This window comes from Leuciscus leuciscus (genome assembly GCF_965113295.1).
Source record: "Leuciscus leuciscus genome assembly, chromosome: 25".
NCBI classification, from domain to species: Eukaryota; Metazoa; Chordata; class Actinopteri; order Cypriniformes; family Leuciscidae; genus Leuciscus; species Leuciscus leuciscus.
In genome coordinates this window covers 16,724,765-16,748,657 of record NC_138724.1, presented here as the reverse complement: position 1 = coordinate 16,748,657, position 23,893 = coordinate 16,724,765, and the positions used below count along the sequence as shown (strand labels likewise).

The following is a 23,893-nucleotide window of genomic DNA, read 5'->3' as shown; positions in this document are numbered from 1 at the left end:
CACAAGACTGGGCTGTTCATGCCGGATAGAACTTCATAATTCCTGTTTTTTGACAATATCTTGAAAGGAATATTTCATGTTTAATAATGTTGATTTACTTAGTTCAAACAAAACTGGGTTACAGTGAGGCATTTACAATGAAAGTTAATGGAGCCAATTTTAAACATTAAAATACTTTAAATAGTTTCAATAGTATAGCCATAACAATATGAGTGTTAACATGATTTTAGTTAAACAAATAAATTTAATAAAAATCACTTTCTAATCTTTTCTTTGTAAAGTTCTATCCAATATAAAACCCTAAAATGACTAAAGTTGACCAAAAAAAAAAACTTTACAGAACAAATGTGTAAATGTAATTTATTCCTGTAATGGCAAAAAAGAAAAGCATTTATTTGAAATAGAAATATTTAAACATCTTCACTGTCACTTTTGGTCCATTTAATGCATCCTTGCGGAGTAAAAGTATTAATTTCTTTAAAAACCCCCAACCATTGATATATACATATAAATATTTGTGTTTTTGTGTATATATACACACACACACACACACACACACACACACACACACACACACACACACACACACACACACACACACACACACACACAGATCTAATACTTATACACACATAACTTTTATGTTCGATGTGATTAATTGATTTGACAGCACTATATATATATATATATATATATATATATATATATGTTTGTTTGTGTGTGTTTGTGTGTATACCGGTTTGCTAGCAGTCACTTATGTAAATTAAAAATTAATGTAAGTGCTTTTATAAAATTGTAAGCTTCAAATTTCTGCGTTAATACTTCAAAATTGGCCCCTTTCACTTCCATTTTAAGTGCCTCACTGTATTTTCTTTTTGTGGAAGAAAACGAGGGATGAGTCAAAATTTTGTATTGAACCCAGAATAATGCTTCCGTATAATATTGTGCTTTTTTTGGTACCAGTTTATCTTTGAAGATCTTTAAAGTCTCCACAATACCCTGTAAGATTGTGGTCTTCATCTGCCCTCGGGACAGACTCGTGTTGATTACAGTCTCCAGACAGCAGCCGCTTGGCTCGTGTGAGCTGTTAATTCTCAACTTGCTTTTCTTGTTACTTCGGCATCCTGATTGCCAAACTCCCGAGAAGGTCAGAATAACAGTCCTTCAGTCTTCTCCATCTGGCTCAGGAGGTCAGAAAAAGAGAACAAAGGCAGGTTTCCTTAAAGACGTTCGCCAAATAGGGTTGTTTTTCAATTAACTTCTGCTTCGGCCCTCCTCAGATTCATCTTGGCTTAACCCATCGAGACCATGTTTCTGGTGACGATCGGGTCACTTCTTATTAAGCCACTGCATCTTCAGGAACCGATTATTATAAGTCCGTGGCTTAGGGGTTTGGTGACAAAGATGGCAGCTACATGGAGTTATGGAATAATCCCTTTGAAGAATTGCTTGTAATTATTCCCAAATTCTAATCCAGTCTTAAGAGCAAAAGGTTACTCATTTACACAAAAATATGGGTCAAATGGCCAGACACAGTCTTGAGCGGCTACTGGTACCTTCATTTGCATTTTTAACTTCTAATAATTACAGACCCAATTACCCTGCGCTTGGTGGCCTACTTTATAGTGACCGCACACCGTGAACAATGCAGATTGCGTTTATGGCCGCCACCGGGCAGTCAACACACGGGGATGGATGAGGGGGGTGAAGGGTAACTTCCTCTCATTTCTGTCTAATGAAGATGACAAACAATATTTCAGATGTTCATTTGACGGAAAACAAGGAAAATAAAACGGATGCAAGAAAACGCAAACCTTTTATTGGACAAATGCTAGTTTTAAAACAACTCTTTGGACATGCTATGGTTAAAATGGCGTAGAAATGATTTTTACGTCACATTACCCAAATGAAGGTTTACATTAATATCTGAACGTGAAAAAAAAAAAACAATGAAAAAAAAAAAGATAAAAACAAATATTTAAAAGAATTCACTACAGCGCCATGTCTCACATACAAGAAATATTATTTTGGCAACCTGATAGCAAAGCCTTACAGAAAATGGGTAATTGAATCAGTAGTATTCAACATGACATAAATATGACACCACTGCTTGTGTTGAACTTGACTGAGGCAGATGATTAAACCCTTTGAGTACAAGGGTAGGAAAATACTGACAGTGTATAAAGTTCATTTTCAATGGCAGAAAGCGGAAACTGTGCGGTTCCGTGTCAAACGTGCTTTGTGGGAGTTTATTTACAGTGTAACCCTCCTGATTTATGACAACACTGATAAAACGAACACTTATTTTCAACCAGATTCTCAAAATCTACTTTCAGATTCAAGTTTGAAAACAAAGGTACTAACTGTAGTTAATGATTGCGGTAATGGATGTTTCGGAAACAATCGACTGCTAGCGGTTTCATTACAGACACACAGAGATGAGAGAGAATGAGATGTTACTGTGTGTGTGTGTGTGAGGTTACTCTGATACAGTGCTCTTAGTCATGCACCGGAGACCCTCGTCCTGCAGTCTCTTCAGCACCGGACTATAGATGTTCTTCGTCATCGGCACCACGAGTCCTTTAGTCGTCAGCTCACCTGCAGTCAGACGTCACACATTCACAGTAAATCAAAGCAGTAGTGTCAAGTATTTGACTAAATATAATTATTTAGTGAATGTTTTTTACTGAATTTACTGTATCTTTTTGGCTACTTTGTAAAATGGCATAATAGGACCCCTTTAAAATCTCTGATACTACAAAGTCTTGATTTTGTTTTTCAGATGTATTAGAATTTGCGTTCATGCTTAAAGGGATAGTTCACTCAAAAATTAAAATTCTGTCAGTAATTACCCTCATGTTGTTCCAACCCTGTAAGACTTTCGTACATCTTTGGAACACAAATTAAGATACTGCGCAGCACTTCTGTGTTGTACGTCACACGTAGGCTCACTATTGGCCGACGCTGGTCATGTGTGTGATGCGTGTGACGTACAACACAGAAGTGCTGCGCAGTTACACTACCTGAAAAAACTCGAGGCCCAGAGAGAAGGAAATGAATAGTGGAATAAAGTCGTTATTTTTGTTTGTTTTTTTGCGCACAAAAAGTATTCTCGTCGCTTTATAAACTTAAGATTGAGCCACTGTAGTCACTTGGACTATATTAACGATCTCTTTAATGCATTTTCTGGGCCAGCAAGTTATAATGCCTTAGAAGCCTATGGAGGAGTGATCCAGCTCTCAGATTTAATCAAAAATATCTTAATTTGTGTTCCGAAGATGAACGAAGGTCTTACGGGGTTGGAACAACATGAGGGTGAGTAATTACTGACAGAATTTTCATTTTTGGGTGAACTAACCCTTTAATTGTTCAAAAAATTTTTTTTAAATATATTTTACATTATTACAGCAGTATCTCCTCAGTCTGGCTCGAACCGAAAATGTGGTGGTGTGTGATTGGTTAGCTGGCCCAATGTGTTGTGATTGGCACCGCTTAGTTCGAGAAATGTCACGCACCTTACCATAACCGCAAGCTCTACTCAGATGTACATATTAAGGATTGTTTCAAACCAATTCAAGCCTGATTCAGACTTAAGAATGTTAACAAACAAGAGGATCGTGCATAACGGATTTCATGCACGGACTTTGCAAGCACGGATTTCACAGGATGTTTCAGAGTGGTATGGTTTTTATTTTTACATTTTTTAAATAAATTTTATATATGATGTTACACACCATTTAATCATGATATTTGTGGGAATCTATGGTAATACAAACAGTAATCGATCACAAAACTATGGTTAATTTTCCTAAGGAGCGGTGAATCGACTTACAAAAGCTACAGTAAACACTAGATCAACTCTAATGTTGGCTAGCAGGCTAGCGGAGGTACAGCTTTACCTTTGTTAACATCGTAGAATCTACATAAATGTTTTAATTGGAACAGTTAATAAAAAACGCAACTACAAATAAGACGACATACAAGTTGTGATCCACAAACAACAGATGTCCTGACAAAGCGGGAACTGCTCCGTTTCAGGAGAAGCTTTTGTACGTTTACATGACAACGATATGCATTCAAATAGTTTTACAATTTTCAAATAGTTGTATCTCGGCCAAATATTGTTTTATCCTAACAAACCATACATCAATGGAAAGCTTATTTATCAGCTTTCAGATGATGATGTATAAATCCCAATTTTTAAGAGTTAACCCATGTGACTGGTTTTGTGGTCCAGGGTCATATATGAGATGAGGCCGAAACCAGCATGCAAGTAGGCTTTGACCACTTCATTTTACTTAACATTATTTTATTTATCCATTATATTGAAAAGACCTTATTGAAGGATATTGGTTTACTTATGCCCTTTATGAGCACTTGAGCTTAACTAAGACTTGAGTGTTTGTAGACGTTTAAGAGGCTGTTGTGTTGACCTTGATTTATTTTGAGGTGTTCAGTTTTATTTTGATTTTAGAAAAAAATCATGATTGCTCTCCTCACAAATCAACTGTTTCATGTTTTTCACTGGCATGTCTCTTAGGTGTTGAGGACTAGTGCATATCTGAAAGTACGAGCATATTCAGTACGAGTAAAATACTTAAATACTGTTAAAATCAGACACTCTAAGACTTTTACTCCAGTTATATTGTAATTGGTGACTTACAACTTGTAATGGAGTCATTTTTGCTGTAAGTTAGCTGTAGTTTTATTCACATTTTCAGGTACTCTTTACACCTCTGAATCAAAGTGACTTTATAAGAACGGCCACTGCCAATTACTGGAAATTCCATCATGGAAATATTTTTAAAAATAGTGAAATTTATGAACAGAATTCAAACTCCTTTTGAAGTAATTCTAGTGGAATGAAACAAGGGATGCATGACATATCAGTGATATAATGTTACTGCTATCTTTCCACTAAGTAAAATGGGTATATTTAAGATAAATACTTTTTATAAAATTAGTCTCACAAAATGTAGGTGGTGCAGTCAAATCGATTAATAGCATCTAACATAAAAGTTTGTAAATATATAACACATTACATATTTACAAACTTTATGTAAGATGCAATTAATCGCGATTAATCGATTTAAGATTGATAGCACTAAGATTGATATATAATATTGGGCAATGTATCGGTTATCAGATTCTAAAAATAAATATAAATATTGGCCCATCTTTCTATATTGGTGCAACCATAAATTAAATGCCTTTTTACTTGCTGTGCAGTTAAATGAGCATATAGCAGTTGAGTTTAGTAACTAGCACACACTGACCGTTGAGCACCATGTGGGCTGCGATGGCTGCAGGGTAGCCCACGGTTTTGGCCATGGCCGAGTATCCATTGGGATCCCCATAAACCACCAGACTGATGTGTTTGGTCTCCAGCTCGCCCGTTGGGTGTCTGATTCCAACATCGTTCCTCATGATGATCATATCGCGCTCGCCTTTAGCTGCACGAGACAGAATGATACGAAAACAATGCTCATTTATGTGCAACTGAAGACATTTCTCCTCATCACAGAGCGCAAGGAATGACCTTCATAAACATATCATAAATCTTCAAAGCTCTCTGACACTGATGACATGAATGTGGAAAAGAAAGAGCAGCTGGGTCTTTACCGAAGGAGAGTTTGGCCTCCAGGTGCTTAGCAAGCGCGGCTAAGATGGTGTCAGCGTGAGGAACCGGCTCTTCACTGAGCATCCCGAGCCTGATGGGATTCAACCAGTCAGTAATCTCTATGCTGAATGACTATCATTTACATTTACAAACATACTTTATTAGAGATTTTAGACATTATAAAGACATTTATAATTTAAACATTTTATTATAGTGGCTAAAAATATGTATGCAATATTTTATGTGCTGATGCATGTGTGGTGTTAGCATTCCATTGTTATAAGGTTGCTATAGCATTATGCAGTTGCTGAGGTGTTCTAAGAGGTGTTGTGAGGTTGAAAGGTGGTTGCTGGGGTGCTTTAAGTGGCTTTTACTGCATTCTGTGTTAGGCGGTTGCTGGGTGGTTGCTATGGTATTGCTATGCGGTTGCTGGGGTGCTTTAAGTGGCTTTTACTGCATTCTGTGTTAGGTGGTTGCTAGGTGGTTGCTATGTTGTTAACCATTGGATTAATACTTGGGGTTAAGAGTTTCCTTAAATACTTAACCCTAATCATTCTGTATGATTCGAGCCCATGAATCTGGCGTAGCTGGCGCTATGTTTCACAGTTTGAATGCTTTATTTAAATGAAGCTTTATTTGTTACTAAACTTACTTAATAAAATCTCGCATTAATAATCAATCATATGTTTTATTATTTAGTTGATCTTTTTAATAAGCTCTAAAGCTCCCCTGATAGACAGCAGTAGGCATTGTAACGGAAGGCTGAATTCTTCTACCCACCTTCTGAGGCTCTGCATTCTGAAGTCGTCCCTGCCGATCCGCTCAAAAACAGCATCCTCAAAGGCACTGCTGCTCAGAGTTGTGGACAAGCCAATCAGCTTACAGAGAAGCTCTTTCTGTGTACCAGACACAATGATATTAAAAGAATGACTGACAATATGTGGCTGCGTGTAGGACTACTAGTCAAATGAACGCTGTTTAAGTGTTCAGGGCCCTAGTTATAATGTATTTTTCTTTCCATCATGTATTAATATATATTTATTAAAGAAAATACATTTGATGAAAATAACAAGGGGGGAAAAAGTCAATAAATCCATACCCATGAGAGAGGAGAAGCCGTGTGGCCCAACAGTGGACACGGCTCAGTGTTGATGAGTCCCAGTTTCACAAAGCCACTCATGGCAGAGGAGAAGCCCTGCAGACACATACATGCATAACATGTTGGCACTGGAAAACAGGCTACAATGATCTGTACAACTGATTAGACTGAATACCTTGAAGCGCAGAGTTCCTCTGATCAATGTGTGTGCGGACTCAATCCCATACGGCTGGGCGTACTTGGTGCTGTCTCGGTTGGGAAAGCCTTCCAGGTTGAAACCGGGCATGAAGCCCATGGGCTTTGTGACATCCAGGAGAGCACCGCCAGGAGGGACACTGACAACCTGAGCAGTGAAGGATGGACAGTTTTGTCAACTAGATTTTTACATGCTTGTCTTTGGTGTTCTAAATGTTTATCACATTTTTGAAAGCTTCCAGGTGATTGCTACAGAATTACAGAGGAGATTTTAAAGTGAGCTTGCATCACCTGGTTTTCTTTTAGATAGATGGCCGGACTGATGGTGTTGAGCAGGACACCGTACGGACTCCAGCTAAACTTATAACGCAGTGGGTTGTCTGAGCACTCTGGAGCAGGAAGACCACCACAAAAAGAGCTGTAAGACTCCACCTGTCAAGAAACAGTGATTTAAATTTGGAGTAACTACAAGAACACCATGTGACTTGACCAAATGTTCACAGAGGAGACCATACTCGACCGTTAAGTGAAAATGAACATTCAAAAAGCTGTGAATGATAGCTGAGGTCTGTCAATATGTCTTCCAGACGTGGTGATGAGCGCACCAATGGTGCAACAGTATGTCACTCTATTGCAAATACCCATCAACACATCCAACTGGTAAACAAACATGAGTGCATGCATGCAATACCTACAGTGCAACCGTCTGCCTTGGCCTGGTCGATGCACTCCATGGCCAACATGTGATCAATGCCAGGGTCCAGACCCATCTCATTGACGATGGTGATGCCAGCATCTTCGGCACTTGGGAAACAACAGCCAATCATGGTGAGGCCTCATGCATATATTAATGAACTCAACCAGAGGTAGTTAAAAATCCAACAAAGTCAAAAAAGATCCTTTCAAAGGGCTTTTAAATGTACCAAAATATAATTTAGAATTTTAATCTATAAATAGTTTTTTTTTTTTTTGTCATATCTTTTCAATGAATCAATTGATCCAGTTGACAAAATCTGATTGATTCACTCACAAATCTGTTTCCTAACTTACTGACTCTTTTACAGTGGTTTTGTCAACTTGCCGCAAAAAACATTTTTTTGTCGTACCTAATTTATTCAAAATACCTCTTCTATGATGAGCATGTTTTTAATTTTTAATTCATTTTGATATTTTTTTGGGGAGCATAAAGTCACCAATTTTTTTGATGATACAACTGTTCTGCTGTCATTATTAAGAAAGATCCTCACCTTTAAGCAGTTTAACAGTCTTTTACCATATATATATATAAATAAAAAGACACCTTTTTCGTTTTTTCAAAAAAAAAGAAAGAAAAGAAAACAATGAAATGCAAAAATGGTCAACCAAAGATCAAACCGTGTCATCATCAGTTGTTTCTCAGTTTTGCTCAACAGAATAATATTCACAGTTGTAAGGATAATATTTTGATAAGTTGTTTGATGAGAAAGAGAGGAAATGTAGCTGCATAAACGCTTTATTATGCATAAACGGAGGACTATTATTCTGAAACTGAGGAACAACTGATGATGGCATGGTTTGATCTTTAGTTGACCAATCAGCGGAAAGCGAATATTCAAGCTGTTTATTCACTTTCTATTCACTTCACCTTACCACAAAAATAATAATAATAATAATAATCAAGCTGAATACTTGTTTTTTTTTAACACCATTTTCTAATTTTTCTACTTTCAATTTTAAAACAAAAACGAATGACTGCACAGATAAAGAACGATGATAATTATTTGGGTTATCTCTAAAATACATTCATTTTCTAAGAAACAGGAGGTTCCCTACCTCTTCTGAAGCTCCTTCATGTCAGGGCTCAAGTAACTGGCGGTCACCATGTTCACCTTCATTTTAATGCAGTGCTTGGCTACTTGTGGATGAAATGAGTATGGCAGCATGCTAGACACCAAAAACAACAAATAAATGTGAATTGTTGGCCTTTTAAAGTGTACATTAAAGTAGAATTTCTCATGTCAATGCATCATAAAGTGAATGAAGTTTCTGGTTATGCCTGATGACGATGTCGTGGTCTTTGATCAGAGACTCGAGGTGTCCTTCCTGGCTGGTGATGTCCAGCATCACGGGGATGGTGTTGGGGTACTTGGCTGCCATGTCCTCAGCCTGATGCAATAGATTTGAAGCTGCAATGCGAAGATCACAGGAGATTTAAGGACTGCGACAGTAATTTCTACACTGCAGTAAGACAGCATTCCAGATGGATTTTGCGACGGGAACATACCCACTGTGACCTGAGTGCCAGCGTCCCTGGTGAGATACTCGATAACTGGCCCAGACACATAGCCTGCGCCCAGCAACAGCACCCGCTTCATCCCTCCCTTCTTTAGGATTTGCTCCGATTCCCTGTTTGCCAGATGGTACAGCCATTACTACACACACACACACACACACACACACACACACACACACACACACACACACCTTCTCACTGGCCAAGCAATCTGTGAAATCACAAAACATATCTTGCTGGATAGTGATGTTAAACCGACTGAAAGGGATGCAAAACCCACAAAAGGACACATACGATATTGTAGGATTGTCCAGGAGATGAAATCAAGAAAATTTAAAACACACCAAAGGTTGATTTTTCATTTTATCACAAGAATATCCCACCACAAACACATACAAATCATCAAGTGGCACTTCAGGAGCAGGGAGAGTGTATTAAAAACAAACAAAAAACTGAGGAAAACGCACATATCTACTGTACTTCTAGATCGGCCAGTTCTCCAGTCAGAATATAATCAAAGCAAATCAACGTTTTGCTCCGCGAGTCCCCTGGGAGACACATGTGATCCAAGCACCCCGTCGCTCAGCCTAATTGGATCTGATGCGGCACATGAGCAAATATGTAACACTTAACCCCCCACCACCTGCATGCCTTTCTCAAAATACCATTAAACTAGACATTCATAACCGCTAAATATGTGTTTTAGATCTCGGTTTTACAGCTATTTAGTGCTACTTTTACAAAGATCATATAATGAGGTGCATTAGTTCATAATAAAACATTTCAAATAGGAAGGTTTGTCATGGCCTAACAGTTATTCGTACCACAATTAAAGGGTGTTAAGGAGCATTAACCATTTTTTTAAAAAGTTGGTCACATGCATTGATATGCAAAACTACATATTTTCAAAATCTGTGCATTGCTTAAACGTCTCGAGAACTAATTAGTCTGCGTACTGTAATTAGTTGAAATACAGACTTGCCAAATAACTAGGTTTAGAACAGATCACAGTGATTTCAAGATGTCTTTTTAAACCTGACATTGCAGCCAGAGGCACAAGATGTTTTAAAAAAAGCGCAATGGGAAAATACGTAGTTTATGGTGGTTTATGCACGGTTTATATACATTTTTATAATAATACTAAAATGCGATAACATTTACAACGAAAAATAAATAATTATAAATACTTTTTATAACACTAAAATGTTATAACATAAAAATTATTATTAATAATAACGAATACAATATTTTTATAACACTAAATAGTTTTGTAGTAAAACAATAATAGCATTTTAAAAAAAATTCATTATTTTTATAATGATAAAATTTTAAAAACAATATATTAAAAATAATAAATTAACATTATAAATCTATTTTTACAACACACAAAAAAATCTAATAACATTTTAAAAAAATATTGAAACATTTTTAAATGCATAAATTATATTATTTTTTAACACTAAATATTTTAATACTAATAACATTTAAAAAAGAATCCATTTAAAACAAATTAAACAATAAGCAGCAATCATTTTGTCTATATTGCACGAAGTATCTCCGATTTTAGCACAGTACAATCAGATATTCTTGGATACGAGGCAAAGGCTCTCTTAGAAGGTTTCAGGACAAGAACTAAATCAAAACAAGTCAAATGGTGGGTCTTTAAAGCTTTCCATTGATTAAATGGAGGTCAATGATGGCTTGTGGGCGGCTTCTTTAAGCATAGACCACACTGGATACAGACTAGCTAATTCAGCCTAACGTTTTGTCGCCTGGTTCTTCACCCTTGAATGAGACAGAAGTGGCATAAAAGAGCTCTATCAGAGTGTTTCGAGAAAGACATGTTGACTGCGGGAGGCACAGGAAGCTTTCATTATGCCTTGAAAAGGGATCGTGTTATTCCATTTAATGAAAAGGATTCAAAAACTAGATATAGCCTAATCAATTAACAAGCATGAAAAGATATTTGGCTCGTGAAAAGTGAAGCTTACCTTGGAGAATAATTGAACTTAAGAAACTTAAAAAGAACTGATGCATTGATTTCTTTTTCTGGCATGCGAAAAAATTCCAAGAACAATAGTGAGTGGGAGAGATTGTGGCTGCGTTGAGAGAATAAGATAATGTACCCATGAGAGAACGTGACGTGTACTCTAGCCAAGCAAGGTGCTATAGCAGTGCAGAGCGAGGCACAGGAGCCGAACCCTGTGTCTGGACAAAACAAACACGGTCAGCAACTCGTCTTCTGTACGTGTGGGAAATTACTGAGGTTTAATGTTTCAAAGTCAGCATGGGAAAATTCATTAGCCTGACAAAAAATGAGTTTCAGTGGGTTTTGTACTATAAAAACCAGTCTCAGATATTATAGAAACATTTACATGATCATCCAAAAGCACCAACATGTGTCACTTTCATAAAAGTGTTTGGTAACACTATTTTAAGGTGACCGTAGTTACACGTTACTACATGTACTTACTATAGTAATAACAGTAAATTATGCATAACTACAAGTAACTAACCCTAACTCTATAGTAATACATGTGGTTATTTAATATTACTCAGTGTGCAATGTTACTACGTCACCTTAAAAGAAAGTGTAACCAAGTGTTTTTGTAAACCATAATAGTGCACAACTTTTTTTTTATTGCAATAAAATGTCTGCAAATGTTCACTGGTGGGCAAAAGTTGGGAATAATTAAGTTTTTTTTAATGTTTTTGATAGAAGGCTCACCTAGGCTGAATTTATTTGATAAAAAATACAGCAAAAAATAATAAAAATAATAATATTGTGAAATATTATTACATTTTAAAATAACTGCTACATTTTAAAACAGAAAAAGCTGGATTTTCAGTATCAGTACTCCAGTCTTCAGCGTCACATGATCCTTCAGAAATCATTCTAAAATGCTGATTTATTGTTCAATTATTATCAATTATAATTGATGCACAATTATCAATAATAGTTCTTTTTAACAAAACTGAAAACAGTATTTTTGTGGAAACTGATTTTTTTTTCAGGATTCTTTATAAACAGAAAGTTCAAAATAACAGCATTAATTTGAAACAAAAATATTTTGTAACATTATAAATGTCTTTACTGTCACTAGAACCAATTAAATGTGTCCTTGTTGAATAAAAGTGTTAATTTCTATTTTTCAAATAAGATCTTACCCCAAACTTTTAAATGGTAAAGAGTTTATAAGAGTTACTGTTTAATAGTTTCCACAAAAATATTGAGCAGCAAAACTGTTTTCAACATTGATAATAATAATAATAATAATAATAATAGTTTCTTGAGTATCAAATCATCATATTAGAATGATTTCTGAAGGATCATGTGACACTGAAGACTGAAGTAATGATGCGGAAAATTCAGCTTTGCATCACAGAAATAAATTACATTTTAAAATATATAAAGAGAGAATACAGCCATTTTAAATTGTAAAAATATTTCACAATATTACTGTCTTAACTGTATTTTTCATCAAATAAAAGTAGCTTTGGTGAGCATAAGAGACTTCTTTCAAAAACATTACAAAATCTTAATTGACCACCAGTGTAATTCCAATTAAGTTTTTGTTATTCCAAAAGTGTCCTCCTTCCAACTCAACACTAACATGTCTACAGTGTGTAGTTTTAGACATTTTCTATGGGAATAGGGTTGTACATCAGCCCTAGGGGTTAATGTGCGTTCCTACTATCTTTTGCATATAAAAGTCTACATTCAGGCGTAACTGAAAGCATTCTCCTCTATAATGATAAAAGAGCATATCAAGGCTACAGGCTGTTGAGATCTGGATTACGGCAATGTTTTTACCTGTCTTTCAACCTTTGGAGAAATCTTCTGAATGAGACAAGCATCCTCAGCGTGTAAGCACATTATCCAAAGCAAGCAATGTATCAGTACCGTACTTCTGAATCTTATCAGACACATTACATCCACTGTCCAATCGGACAAAGCAGACTAAAAACACTTTCAGAGCTACTGTACTACAGTAATACCACAAGACATATTGAATTCATTTCAAGGAAATAATAAGCGTTCCTTACTTCCTTTCTCGAAGTTTCTGAATGTATTCAAACTTAGGCGTCAACTTCCCGTTGGACGTAATTACAGCCTAGAATGAGAAAAACAATGCATATACTACTAGCAAACAGACTAAAGAAGCTTACAACAAAGTACCAGGGTAGTGCATTTGGATGTGTATCATGGTATATTTTGAAGTACTTTGAAAATACCATGGCAGATGAATACAGCAATCATTTAATACCAAGGTTATGCAACATTCATAAATTAATTCAGAATACTTTACATTCACACTCAGTTGTTTTGAATTTGAACTGAGTTTGATTTGGTAATTAAATGCATTTCTCTGACTTATTTTCTTGAGGTCTCTGAATATTCAAAAGTTTGGGGTATTCAATACTTTACTCAAATTAATACTTTTATTCAGCAAGGATGCAGTAAGTTGATAATAACTGCTTTCAACATTGATATTAATGTTTCTTGAGCAGCAAATCATCATATTAGAATGATTTCTGAAGGATCATGTGACACTGAAGACTGGAGTAATGATGCTGAAAATTCAGCTTTACATCACAGGAATAAATTATATTTTAAAATATATTCAAATAAAAGACAGTTATTTTAAACTGCAATAATATTTCACAATATTACTGTTTTTACTGTGTTTCTCATAAAATAAATGCAGCCTTGGCGAGCATAACAGAGTTATTTTCAAAAACATTAAAATATATATCTTACAGACCCCAAACCTTTGAACGATAGTGTAAGTGTGGAAAACACTTTTTTTTCAATTCTGCTATGAACTTAAAATCTCCATACTGATCTAAGATGCGCCCTTTACCTCGAATTCATCAGACATTTGTATTTCAGATTTCCCAGCTTTAGTTCCATACTGAAAATCAATGGATGTATGGATGGACTCCAGCTGAAATGCTGCCCGTTTAGCTCCGATTCAAGATTTTCCACACGTTTTTGAGTCTGCCTTCTGCGCACGAACACAACTCAGACGAAGCATTGCTCCACGGTTCAAAAGTAATTTAGAGGGGGAAAAAAAAGGAAAAGCTGTAAAATCACCCTCTTAATACACTTACATCTCTGACTTGTGGAGAGAAATCCTCTTCCTCTAGCGGTCTGGTGGCGTCTGATGGGAGCTGCGGGACAAAGGCTACCATCACAAATCTGATCAAATATTCACATATTAAATCTTCAACAAAAATGCTAAAGTCACTAAATCAGAACCAGACCGGCACATGTTCAAAGCAATCCTCTCCGGAGCAAAGCTGTTGGGTACTTACTCACCACCCTGTGTCATATCTTACCATCTCCCAGACGTAAGGGAACAGCCGGTCACCAAAATACTCAGTCGCCTCAATAGGCAGCTGGGCGGGAAGATTATCGATGGAGCACATGAGAATGCCGTTACCTTCCACGCTGCACAGAGATACACGCAAATCAGAGGAGGATCAAAAAGTAGATTTGATAATGAATGTGATGCTAGAGTGTTGCCAGGGTGTTGCTATGCTTTTTTTTTTTTATGATGTTAGTGCATATCCAGGTGTTGATTGAGGGATTGGTGGTTGATAAATGGCCCACATCCAAATCTCTAAGGCTACGTTCACACTGCGAGCATTACTGCTCAATTCTGATTTATTGCTCTAATCGAATTTTTTTGTATACAGTAGCTGTTCACATTGTTGTTTTAAATGTGGCCAATATCAGATTCTAGTGCGAACAGGACTGATCCACATGAATAAAAGAACGATGAACAGATGTCACAGCACGCTGTCATACGGAAGTAAACACGGAGGACATTTGTGCGCAGGCAATATAACAAGCAAAGGCGAGGATGCAAAAAAAAAAAAAGAGCAGAGTTTTGAAACATTTATGATATGAGCCCTCATATTTTGCTTGTTTATAGAGCTGTCACTGTATCTGACACATCACAGTCCTTCACTGACTACCTTGATAACTTCGGGTATGTAAAATCTTTGAAGTGACTCCCATGAGCGCAGAATTGTGACGAATGTTGATCTAGAGTGACGTAAAAGTCGCATGAATTTCTATTTGAAATAAGACTGAGGTTGGATTGTAAAACATCTGACCCGTCTTGGATTTAGGACCACATATGAAAGTGGCCCAAATCGCAGTTGAAACCACACAGATCAGATTCCATGTGGTTTGTGCGGTTCACACTGTCATAGATCTGAGTCACATATGAGCAAAAATTGGGTTTAGGTCACATTTGCCTGCAGTCTGAACGTAGCCTATGTTGGGGTGCATTTCCCAAACACAACATATATATTTAAATGGGATCAAACCTACAGAATGTACTGAATGGTAGCTTGCTTACTCTGCCCAAGAGCAAGATCTATGCAAGTCCACATGTCATTTAAACAAGAAACTATGCTTCGAATCACAGCTCGAGGGCTGTAGTTCCAACCACACAAGTTTGCGATGCTGTTTGCGAATGTTGGTTGGAACTATGGTTTTGGGAAACGCCAAATCATTCCAACTATGTTGGTAACAACGGAGCTTCGACCATAATTGGCTAACATTGCTTTTGGGAAACACACCCCTGGTTTGCTGTCTTTAAATTTATTGCCATATCAACTTCTCAGGCTTTTACATGGCAGATACGAATTCAACATTCAACAATATAATATAAGGCAGAAGCTATTTACACTAAATTAAAACAGTATGTTCTTTGCACTAAGTTAAATTGTTGTTAGATGCTATTTATACTTAGCGCAAATAGTGGCAGGTACTACTGGTAATGTATTGTAGTATATTATAAAACTAGTCAGTTGCGTCAAAAGTTAACACCACCCGCCTTAGGGCTAAATTTACTAAACAGGGAAAATTACCGTTAGAGTGCAATTCCACAAAAGCACCGATGGGAGTGGAAAGTTCTGCGCTTGATCGACTGACTTCCCGCAAATGAATGAACACAGACACAGCCGGATCATTTCCATAATGACCAACGCAATCTACCAAGAGCAGTGCAAATTAGCATCTGGCTTAAGACATGCTTTTTTTGGGCGGTATATAATTGCGAAAACACAATTATGCAATAATGTCAGCCGCAAAAATAACCATGTCCACGCCATTTCAGCGCTAATATTTCACAGCGTGACTTTAGAAAATGCTGACTCTAGTTTAACGCCAAAAGAGTGTTTGCGCTGGCGCAAGCGGTTAGTAAATCCGGCCCTTACTCTCCACACCACTGCTCCAGGTATGAAACAGGTTTCTTTTGTCATTTTGTCTGGCTCAATCAGACATTGGTGGGTGGAGTTAGTGTATATAGCCTCTGCCAACAAGGTGCGCCATTTGCACTTGGTGTAAAAAGACACTCCGATAATAAATACTTTATATAGTAAATACAAACATTTTCTAAAATTCAACTTCATTTCTTCAATGCACTAGGTTCTCTGGGTCCATCTTACAAAATAATTCCTCAAGCTTGCCCTTAAAAAATGGTTGTCTCGGACAAATTTGGTCACCCAAATCTCTATGACATTCTAGTCTCTGGATATGACTCAAGTCTGTCCTTCATTGAAAGTCTATGGGACTTTGTGCTTGACTTGTTGTCCTCAAGACAAAAAAATAATAATTTAATATTCATTGTTAGGAGTTACTTCAGTAAGAGGTTGAAGCGCCACACCTGTCATGGTCAATATGCTGGTTGGCATCATACATGCAGAAGGGTTTCTCAATAGTGGTACACTCTGTCATGAACTCAATGGAGCCGCCCGTGTCCGCAGAGATGTCGCAAATGGCCATTAACCTGAAATTCACAGATGATCAGATGTGTCTGCTTCTTCAGAAGGGTCAAACCAATGGCTTTTATGATACTTTATGGTGATTTTTTTGTCATTTTGGAGACCGACAATAATATTAGAGGCTCACTTGTGGGGAAGTGCAGGGCAGCCGTGATCAGGTGACGATGATGCGGGTATAACGGGTCTGATCAGCCGCTGGGCGTCCAGTCGCCGCAGGAGTCTGGGTGTGTGAGGGTCCCAGTATATGCCGTTTATTAGACAGGTTGTGTAAGGGGCCACCTGCGCAAACAAGACTTTTCTAATGCATTTCAGTCACATTTACTTTTCAAACACTGTAGCCAATAAAGGTGGGGTCACATTAGTGAAATTTCAGCAAAATTTTGTGAGCAAAAATGTCTATTTTCTATTGTCAATAGTGTAGTGTTGTATGAAGCACAGCTCAGTCAGAAGTTACTCAGTGGAGAATCAGTGTGACCACTTTGCAAAATATGCATAGAGAACTCTTTCTCCCTCACACAAAATTCCCAATAGTGCGTATTCCTATTAAAATTACTGTATTCCGCCCACGAAAATTCACTGAACGATGGTAAACGTGACCTTTAAGACATAGCCACAGGTGAACCAATCGGCTGCCTGGTACATTTCTTGTGTGTACTCACGGTCTTCCTGAAGTGCGATGTGTAAAGCTCAGGATGGTATTCGTACTCCAGGGGGTCGTAGAGTCCATCGCTCTTCCTCATCAGGTGGTGATGTCTGCTGATCACTGTGGCGTACACTTTAGACATGTCTGCAAAGAGGATTAGCATGAGACAATTTGCAAACACAGCAAAGTGCCAATTACTGCAAACACCTCACATGAAAATACAATTCCTTTTATGTGTAACTGAAAATTACTAGGAAACAGTAGATATACCTCCACTCTCAGAGACTTCTTTCAATTCATGAGGTTCCACGTACTCACAGGGTAGCTCGTTGAAAATGTCTTGGGCGCCCTGGAAAGGAAGCATCTTCATTTTTATAACAGTAACACATTTTTGCCTTCCACTGCACTGATTTTGCACTGTTTATCTATGTAAACATGGGTTAGATGGATGTGCTTGAGGCGTTTAGTGCGTCTCACATTCATAACACAGCGTTCCCAAAACACAGTGGTGAAGTTAAAAAATTTAACTTAAATATTTTTATTTTAGACATTTAAATGAGTTTTTTGACATTTTAAGACAAGACTTTTTTGTCTTAAAAATCATGTTGTTAAGAGCAAAAACACAGCCTTACACAAAGACTTGATATTGTTTTTGGGGTCTACTAGAATAGGCTTTTATGCTTGAATGTTCTAAAAACACATTATTTTATACATATTTTACATTGTTGCAGCACCTCTCTTCCCAGTCTGTCAGTAACGCTCTGTTTATTTTGCGTCTCTATGAAGCCTCTCCTTCTGAAAAGCACAATGTGCTCTGATTGGTCGGCTGGACCAGTGTGTTGTGATTGGTTAACTGCTTCGAGTGTGTTTTGGAAATGTCACAACCCTTACCATAACTGCAAGTTTCAACACACGACTAATGGAACTCAACCAGGCCTCGCCCACCTTCATTTTATTATTTAAATGAGGAATATTGTGATGTTGTTCGTTCCCGGAAGAAAACTAGGGACTACAATCGAGGCGTTTCAGGGAGTTCAGAAACAATGCGCACTGATATAGAGAATAGCTCCCTTGGCCTTTGGAGTGACTTTGTGCTTTGTAACTTCGCAGACTTTTTCATGCCTAAACAGCAATATTACACAAAGTTGAAAATGTAAAAAACATAATAGGTCCTCTTTAATAATACTTGCCTTAGACACATTGCCGGTGCCAGTGAACACAAATGTGAGAGGACCAATGGACCTGGGCATCAGACCTAAGGATATTTCATACCCACAATCCCTCACTGCCTGGATGGCCTGGCTGACGTTTCTGTAGTTGTGCGCCATACCAATGTGCTGTCAAATGATGAATATTAAAACATATCATATATCCAAAAATTGTAGTTTTAAACGATGAAACTGAACTAAATAGGCTACTAAATAATCCAGAACTAATAATCAAATACCACATATAACAGTGTGTGTGCCAAGCCAAGCATAGACATTAAAATAGAAGTGCAATTCAAAAACGAATACCATTAATGGGGTGTGGTGTCCAAGGGCAAGAAAACGCAGACCCAGACCGTGTAAAATATTAATCATTCCTGTAAAAAACACAGACCTCATGTTAGGCAGGGACAACATACAGCAGGGAAACCCACTATTCAAACTATATAAACACCACTATTCAAAAGTTTGTGCTTGCTAAGATTTTTATTTGTTTTTTAAATAACTTTTTATGCTCACCAAGGCTGCTTTTGTTTGATCAAAAATGCAGTAAAACAGTAATATTGTGAAATATGAATACAAATTAAAATAACCGTTTTCTATTTGAATATATTTTAAAATGTAATTTATTCCAGTGATGCAAAGCTGAATTTTCAGCATCATTACTCCAGTCTTCAGTGTCACATGATCCTTCAGAAATCATTTTAATATGCTGATTTGCTGCTCAAGAAACATTTCTTATTATTATCAATGTTGAAAACAGTTGTGCTTATTAATATTTTTGAGGAATTCTTTGATGAATAGTAAGTTCAAAAGAACAGCATTTACTGAAATGGAAATCTTTTGTAACACTGACTTTACTGTTACTTTTGAACAATTTAATACATTTTTGCTAAATAAAAGTAATAATTTCTTTAAAAAAACACTCCAAACTTTTGAACGGTTGTGTGGTTCACCCAAAAAATAAAAATATATAGCTGTCCTTGGTGTCCATCCACTTTCATTGGAAAATAGCAGCTTGGAAATTCTGCTAAATGTCTCATTTAGTGTTTCTTAAGTGAAGGTCATTGAGGTGAGTTTGGAACAAAATAAATGTGAGTAAATGATCTCAGAATTAAAAGTTTTGGGTGAACTATCCCTTTAACTCAGGTGACCTAGGTTGTACATCATGTTGTGAGTCAAAAAGTCCCATACCAGCAACTCCAGCCCACTGTCCAAACGCTACAATTCTGAAACCATTGGCGTCCACCATTTTTTCATAATCAATGAGTCGAACTTCCTAAAAAGGAAGGGGTATATGATGACATGAGTATCTTGTGAAACCTGCTTCTCCTGAATAAACATTTCCAAATACGTATGACGCCTGAGAGAGTATTGCAGTTGGCTTTCAGTGTAAACACTGTCCTTGACCATTTTCATTCTACAAAGAGACTTTCACCTTTTTAAGAAGGTCGTCTAGGAGCCCCATGTTTGGCTCTTGTGCTTTAATTGTGTGAGAGAAGAAGGCATAGGTCTTCCGGGGGTACACCTTTTCCTCCGCGGGTCTTTTCACACCGATGATGAGAGACGCCTCTGAGATGTCCTCCTGGATAACAGCTCCTGCTTTTTCATAGTACTGAGAACAGAAACAGTCTTGATTCTACTCAATCGGACAAGAATTTCATTCATCTAAATATCATAAATATCAAGTGGGAAAGGAAACATTAAGGGCCCTTAAAAGTGAGGGCAACAAAAATAGAAATTTATCAAAGTGGAATGGGGATAGTTGCAACATCCTAGTCATTATTATTTACATTTCAATTTACTTATAATTTGTGACACTGACAATGAAAAATAAAATATTATTTATTTATTCACAACTACATTGAAGAGCTAAAATATAAATGAAAAATTTTTTTTAAAAAAAATAAAAAAAAATACAGATAATCTCTATACTGTTCAAACGGTTTTGGGTCAGTACAATTTTATTATTTTTGAAAGATCTTTTTTTATGCTCACCAAGGATGTGTTTATTAGATCAGAAATACAGTAAAAACAGTAATACTGTGAAAAATTATTACAATTGAAAATATCCAGTTTCCGTATGAATATATTTTAAAATGTAATTTATTTCAGTGATGCAAAACTGAATTTTCAGCATCATTACTCCAGTCTTCAGTGTCACATGATCCTTCAGAAATCATTATAATATGTTGATTTGCTGCTCAACAGGGCTCAATGCTGTGGATTTTTTTTCTACTGGCCTGGCCAAGGCCAGTGGTTCAAATTTTTACTTGCCCTGCCAAAATTTTCCCTATTAAAATGTAAATTAAAAAATAAAATAAATTGTTGTTGCTGTTTTGACCCATGTAACATTATATTCTAATAAATCAGCCACCAAAATGTTAGATATCAGTGAAATTTCACAATTCTCCAATTTCTATACCACAGCAAAAACGACTAGCCTAACGAACATAAAGTTCAAACATTACTGAAGACTAGCGAGTCTTCACTAATAAAATAAGAACAAATAAACACATTAAAAGTAACAGCTCAAATACAACAGAACAAATAAACAAAAAAATAAACAGTGTTTTAACAGTGTAACAGTATTCAGGTTCAGAAATTGATGAATCTAACGTAAAATAACACTGCATATTCACTGTATGATTAAATATAGATTAATCATTGTTAAATCTAAAAAAGTAATTCAGTCAAGAAAAGAGCACTGAGTGATTTTCTCTATCTTTTATTAGGCTGCTGTCACTTTAATACCGAATGCACGGATCCAATATACTGTTACACGTGTTTACGTTGAGTTAAGATATAACCGACAGTGTTTACGTGAATACTCGCCAAGAAAGGCATTTGACATACTTTTGTTGTGTGTATTTTTCCGTTCAAGCCCAAGAAGGCACGAAATAATAATAAAAATAATAATATGCACTATAAAAATGACCTGTGAAAGAAATGCCAGTCAGCGACTCACTCTGTCATGGATGGCCCGTCTGTTGGAGGGTTGCACGAGCACCTTGTGTCCAGCCGCTGTCATCTCCCTGACGTGTCGAGGTGCCAGGGGCGCACGCCTCTCCCACACGTTGACATCCTCGCGCCGGATGGCTATGACGCTCTTAGGATTCTGCTTGTGATGATGGAGATGCTGAGACCTCTGCTGACAGCACATGCAGACCCTAAACCCCCTGCCCTGGCTCCTCACGAGACGCAGCATGACTGGACCAGTTTCCAAAACACACAGGTTACAACTATTACACAAACCTGAAAAAAATCACACTTGAGAAATGTTGAGAGTAACAGAAGTGCAAACATAAAAATGAGCCTAGAAACACAGTCCATGGTTTGCAAAGGAGAGGATTGCATTTGAACCAAGCTCAAGTCAAGTTTTATTTTTATATCGCTTTTCATACTGACGTTCAAACTGAAAATAAATACATAAATTAATTAATGAAACTTAATATCTGCAAACTGTAAGTCTTGGATGAAACGGATAGGTTTATTTTAAATACAGAACATTTTAATAGTACAATAATAGTGGCAATGATTAGCTGATTTATTCATGAGGACTAAACTTAAAACTTAGGAATAACACAATAAATGTCCTAAATAATATATTTGTATGTGAATGTATACATTTAGAATGTGTGTGTATGTGTGTGCAAAAACTAATGCACAATTTCTGTACATGATGGAAATGTGCTGTCATTCCTTAAGTTTAACTTATTTGTTAGTTATCCTTTAACTTAATTTTAAAGAGTAGCATATGTCAGTCACATGATCACATGAACCCAGTAAACTGACCTGAAATGTAGGTTCGCAGACTTTTTCACACTATAAAAGCTATTTAAAAGTGAATCTGCTTTTGGAAGACTTCTATTTTCAGATATATGCGACATAAATTCATTTAACATGTGTTATTACCAAACAAGTAATTACCATTTAAGCTATTTTAAACACAACACAAATCGATTTAATGAAACCTAAATATAGCCTATTTATAAACCACATATGACAACTTGAACTTATGAACACTTATGATAAATACTGTAAACCTTTCCGTTAAAATGGTCTTTTTGTTATTTAGTTTGAAACCAACATAGATTAACCACTGTTAGAATAACACCAAGCATTCAGGCAAACAGAAATTTGCCTTAAAACCTCAGAGTTCTTGAGAAACAGCCCTTGGTTGATTTCCTGCAGTTTATAAGCAACAAGTGTTTCACTGCAGCTCGAGTTTTGACACACGTCATCACCTACCTGTACTCTTTACGCAGTTTGCCTGGACCTACAGAGTGGAGCCGGCTGAATAATCACATTAACGTGAAGTGCAGTGCACAGGAGGTTTATATATAAATTGTCGCTTCGGCTCTTATGAGTGACTGTGTCGCGTAAACGTGAATGGCAGAAGAACAACGTCACGGGATTGACCTGTTTGCTGTTCCGAGACTTCGGGCAAATTACGTGGAGCTAACTAGTCTTATCCATGCGGTATAGATTACAGCGCAAATATTTGTTTCTGCCTGGAATGCAGCGAAGTAATCTGAGCCCTGGATTAGTTCCCACCAATCCCGACTCAGAACGAGGATCGGCCTCCTCGCGTGCCCTTGACGTCGCGTCGCAGCTTTATGACTGAGCAGAGTGAGGACACAGACCCCTCCCCTTTCGCGCGCGCTCTCTTCCGCGCGCTTCTAGTACAAATGTGTGGCAGCAGAGAGCGATGACGAGGTCAAGATTGGTTATTTCGGGTTTATTTGTTTCTTTTTATTTCAAGTTTAGAAAAAATATCCTGCCGTGTTATTATTTAAACAACAACAGGCTATTAATGTTTACTACATTTAAAGTGTATAATAAATCAAATATATTTCAAGAATTCTTTCTGAAGAACACCGTTCACACCAGACTAAAATTGTTTTGACTAGTCTCCCAATGGTCTAGCTTGCTGGTTTTATTGGGTAAAACATCTTGCCGACCAGAAACCAGCTTGGCAAAGGACAGCAAATCAGCTAGTTTAAGCGGGGAGTTTTTTTCAGTCGTTTTCTGTCGGCTGCGAACACGACTT

The 23,893-nt window shown here is 36.9% G+C and overlaps 1 protein-coding gene across 2 annotated transcripts; it reads right to left on the bottom strand.

Moving 5' to 3' along the window:
• Positions 1–1,797: 1,797 nt before the first annotated feature.
• Positions 1,798–23,457, bottom strand: aass (aminoadipate-semialdehyde synthase). 2 transcript variants are annotated; one of them, XM_082159284.1, is made up of 24 exons: positions 23,092–23,457; positions 21,809–22,095; positions 20,279–20,455; positions 20,035–20,119; positions 19,150–19,217; positions 18,823–18,969; positions 17,903–17,981; positions 17,649–17,776; positions 17,117–17,268; positions 16,872–16,994; positions 14,530–14,641; positions 14,302–14,361; positions 13,234–13,301; positions 9,178–9,299; positions 8,950–9,079; positions 8,727–8,837; positions 7,610–7,718; positions 7,206–7,346; positions 6,895–7,062; positions 6,720–6,815; positions 6,401–6,516; positions 5,623–5,711; positions 5,277–5,453; positions 1,798–2,598 (listed from the first exon to the last, which is right to left on the bottom strand). In XM_082159284.1, the coding sequence occupies exons 2-24, from the start codon at positions 22,046–22,048 to the stop codon at positions 2,480–2,482; spliced, it is 2,817 nt and encodes a 938-aa protein (XP_082015410.1). In that variant the 5' UTR covers positions 22,049–22,095; positions 23,092–23,457; the 3' UTR covers positions 1,798–2,479. The 2 variants fall into 2 exon arrangements, with proteins under 2 accessions (XP_082015410.1, XP_082015411.1); XM_082159285.1 differs by having other exon boundaries at positions 21,809–22,050.
• Positions 23,458–23,893: the final 436 nt, after the last annotated feature.

Excerpts from the sequence above, each read along its gene's own strand:
- aass (XM_082159284.1), bottom strand. The coding sequence starts at position 22,048 with ATGCTGCGTCTCGTGAGGAGCCAGGGCAGGGGGTTTAGGGTCTGCATG. Across the intron at positions 17,982-18,822 it reads GCACCGGCAATGTGTCTAAG|GGCGCCCAAGACATTTTCAA; the intron begins GCAAGTATTATT and ends CTTCCTTTCCAG. Across the intron at positions 16,995-17,116 it reads TGCCCTGCACTTCCCCACAA|GTTAATGGCCATTTGCGACA; the intron begins GTGAGCCTCTAA and ends TGTGAATTTCAG.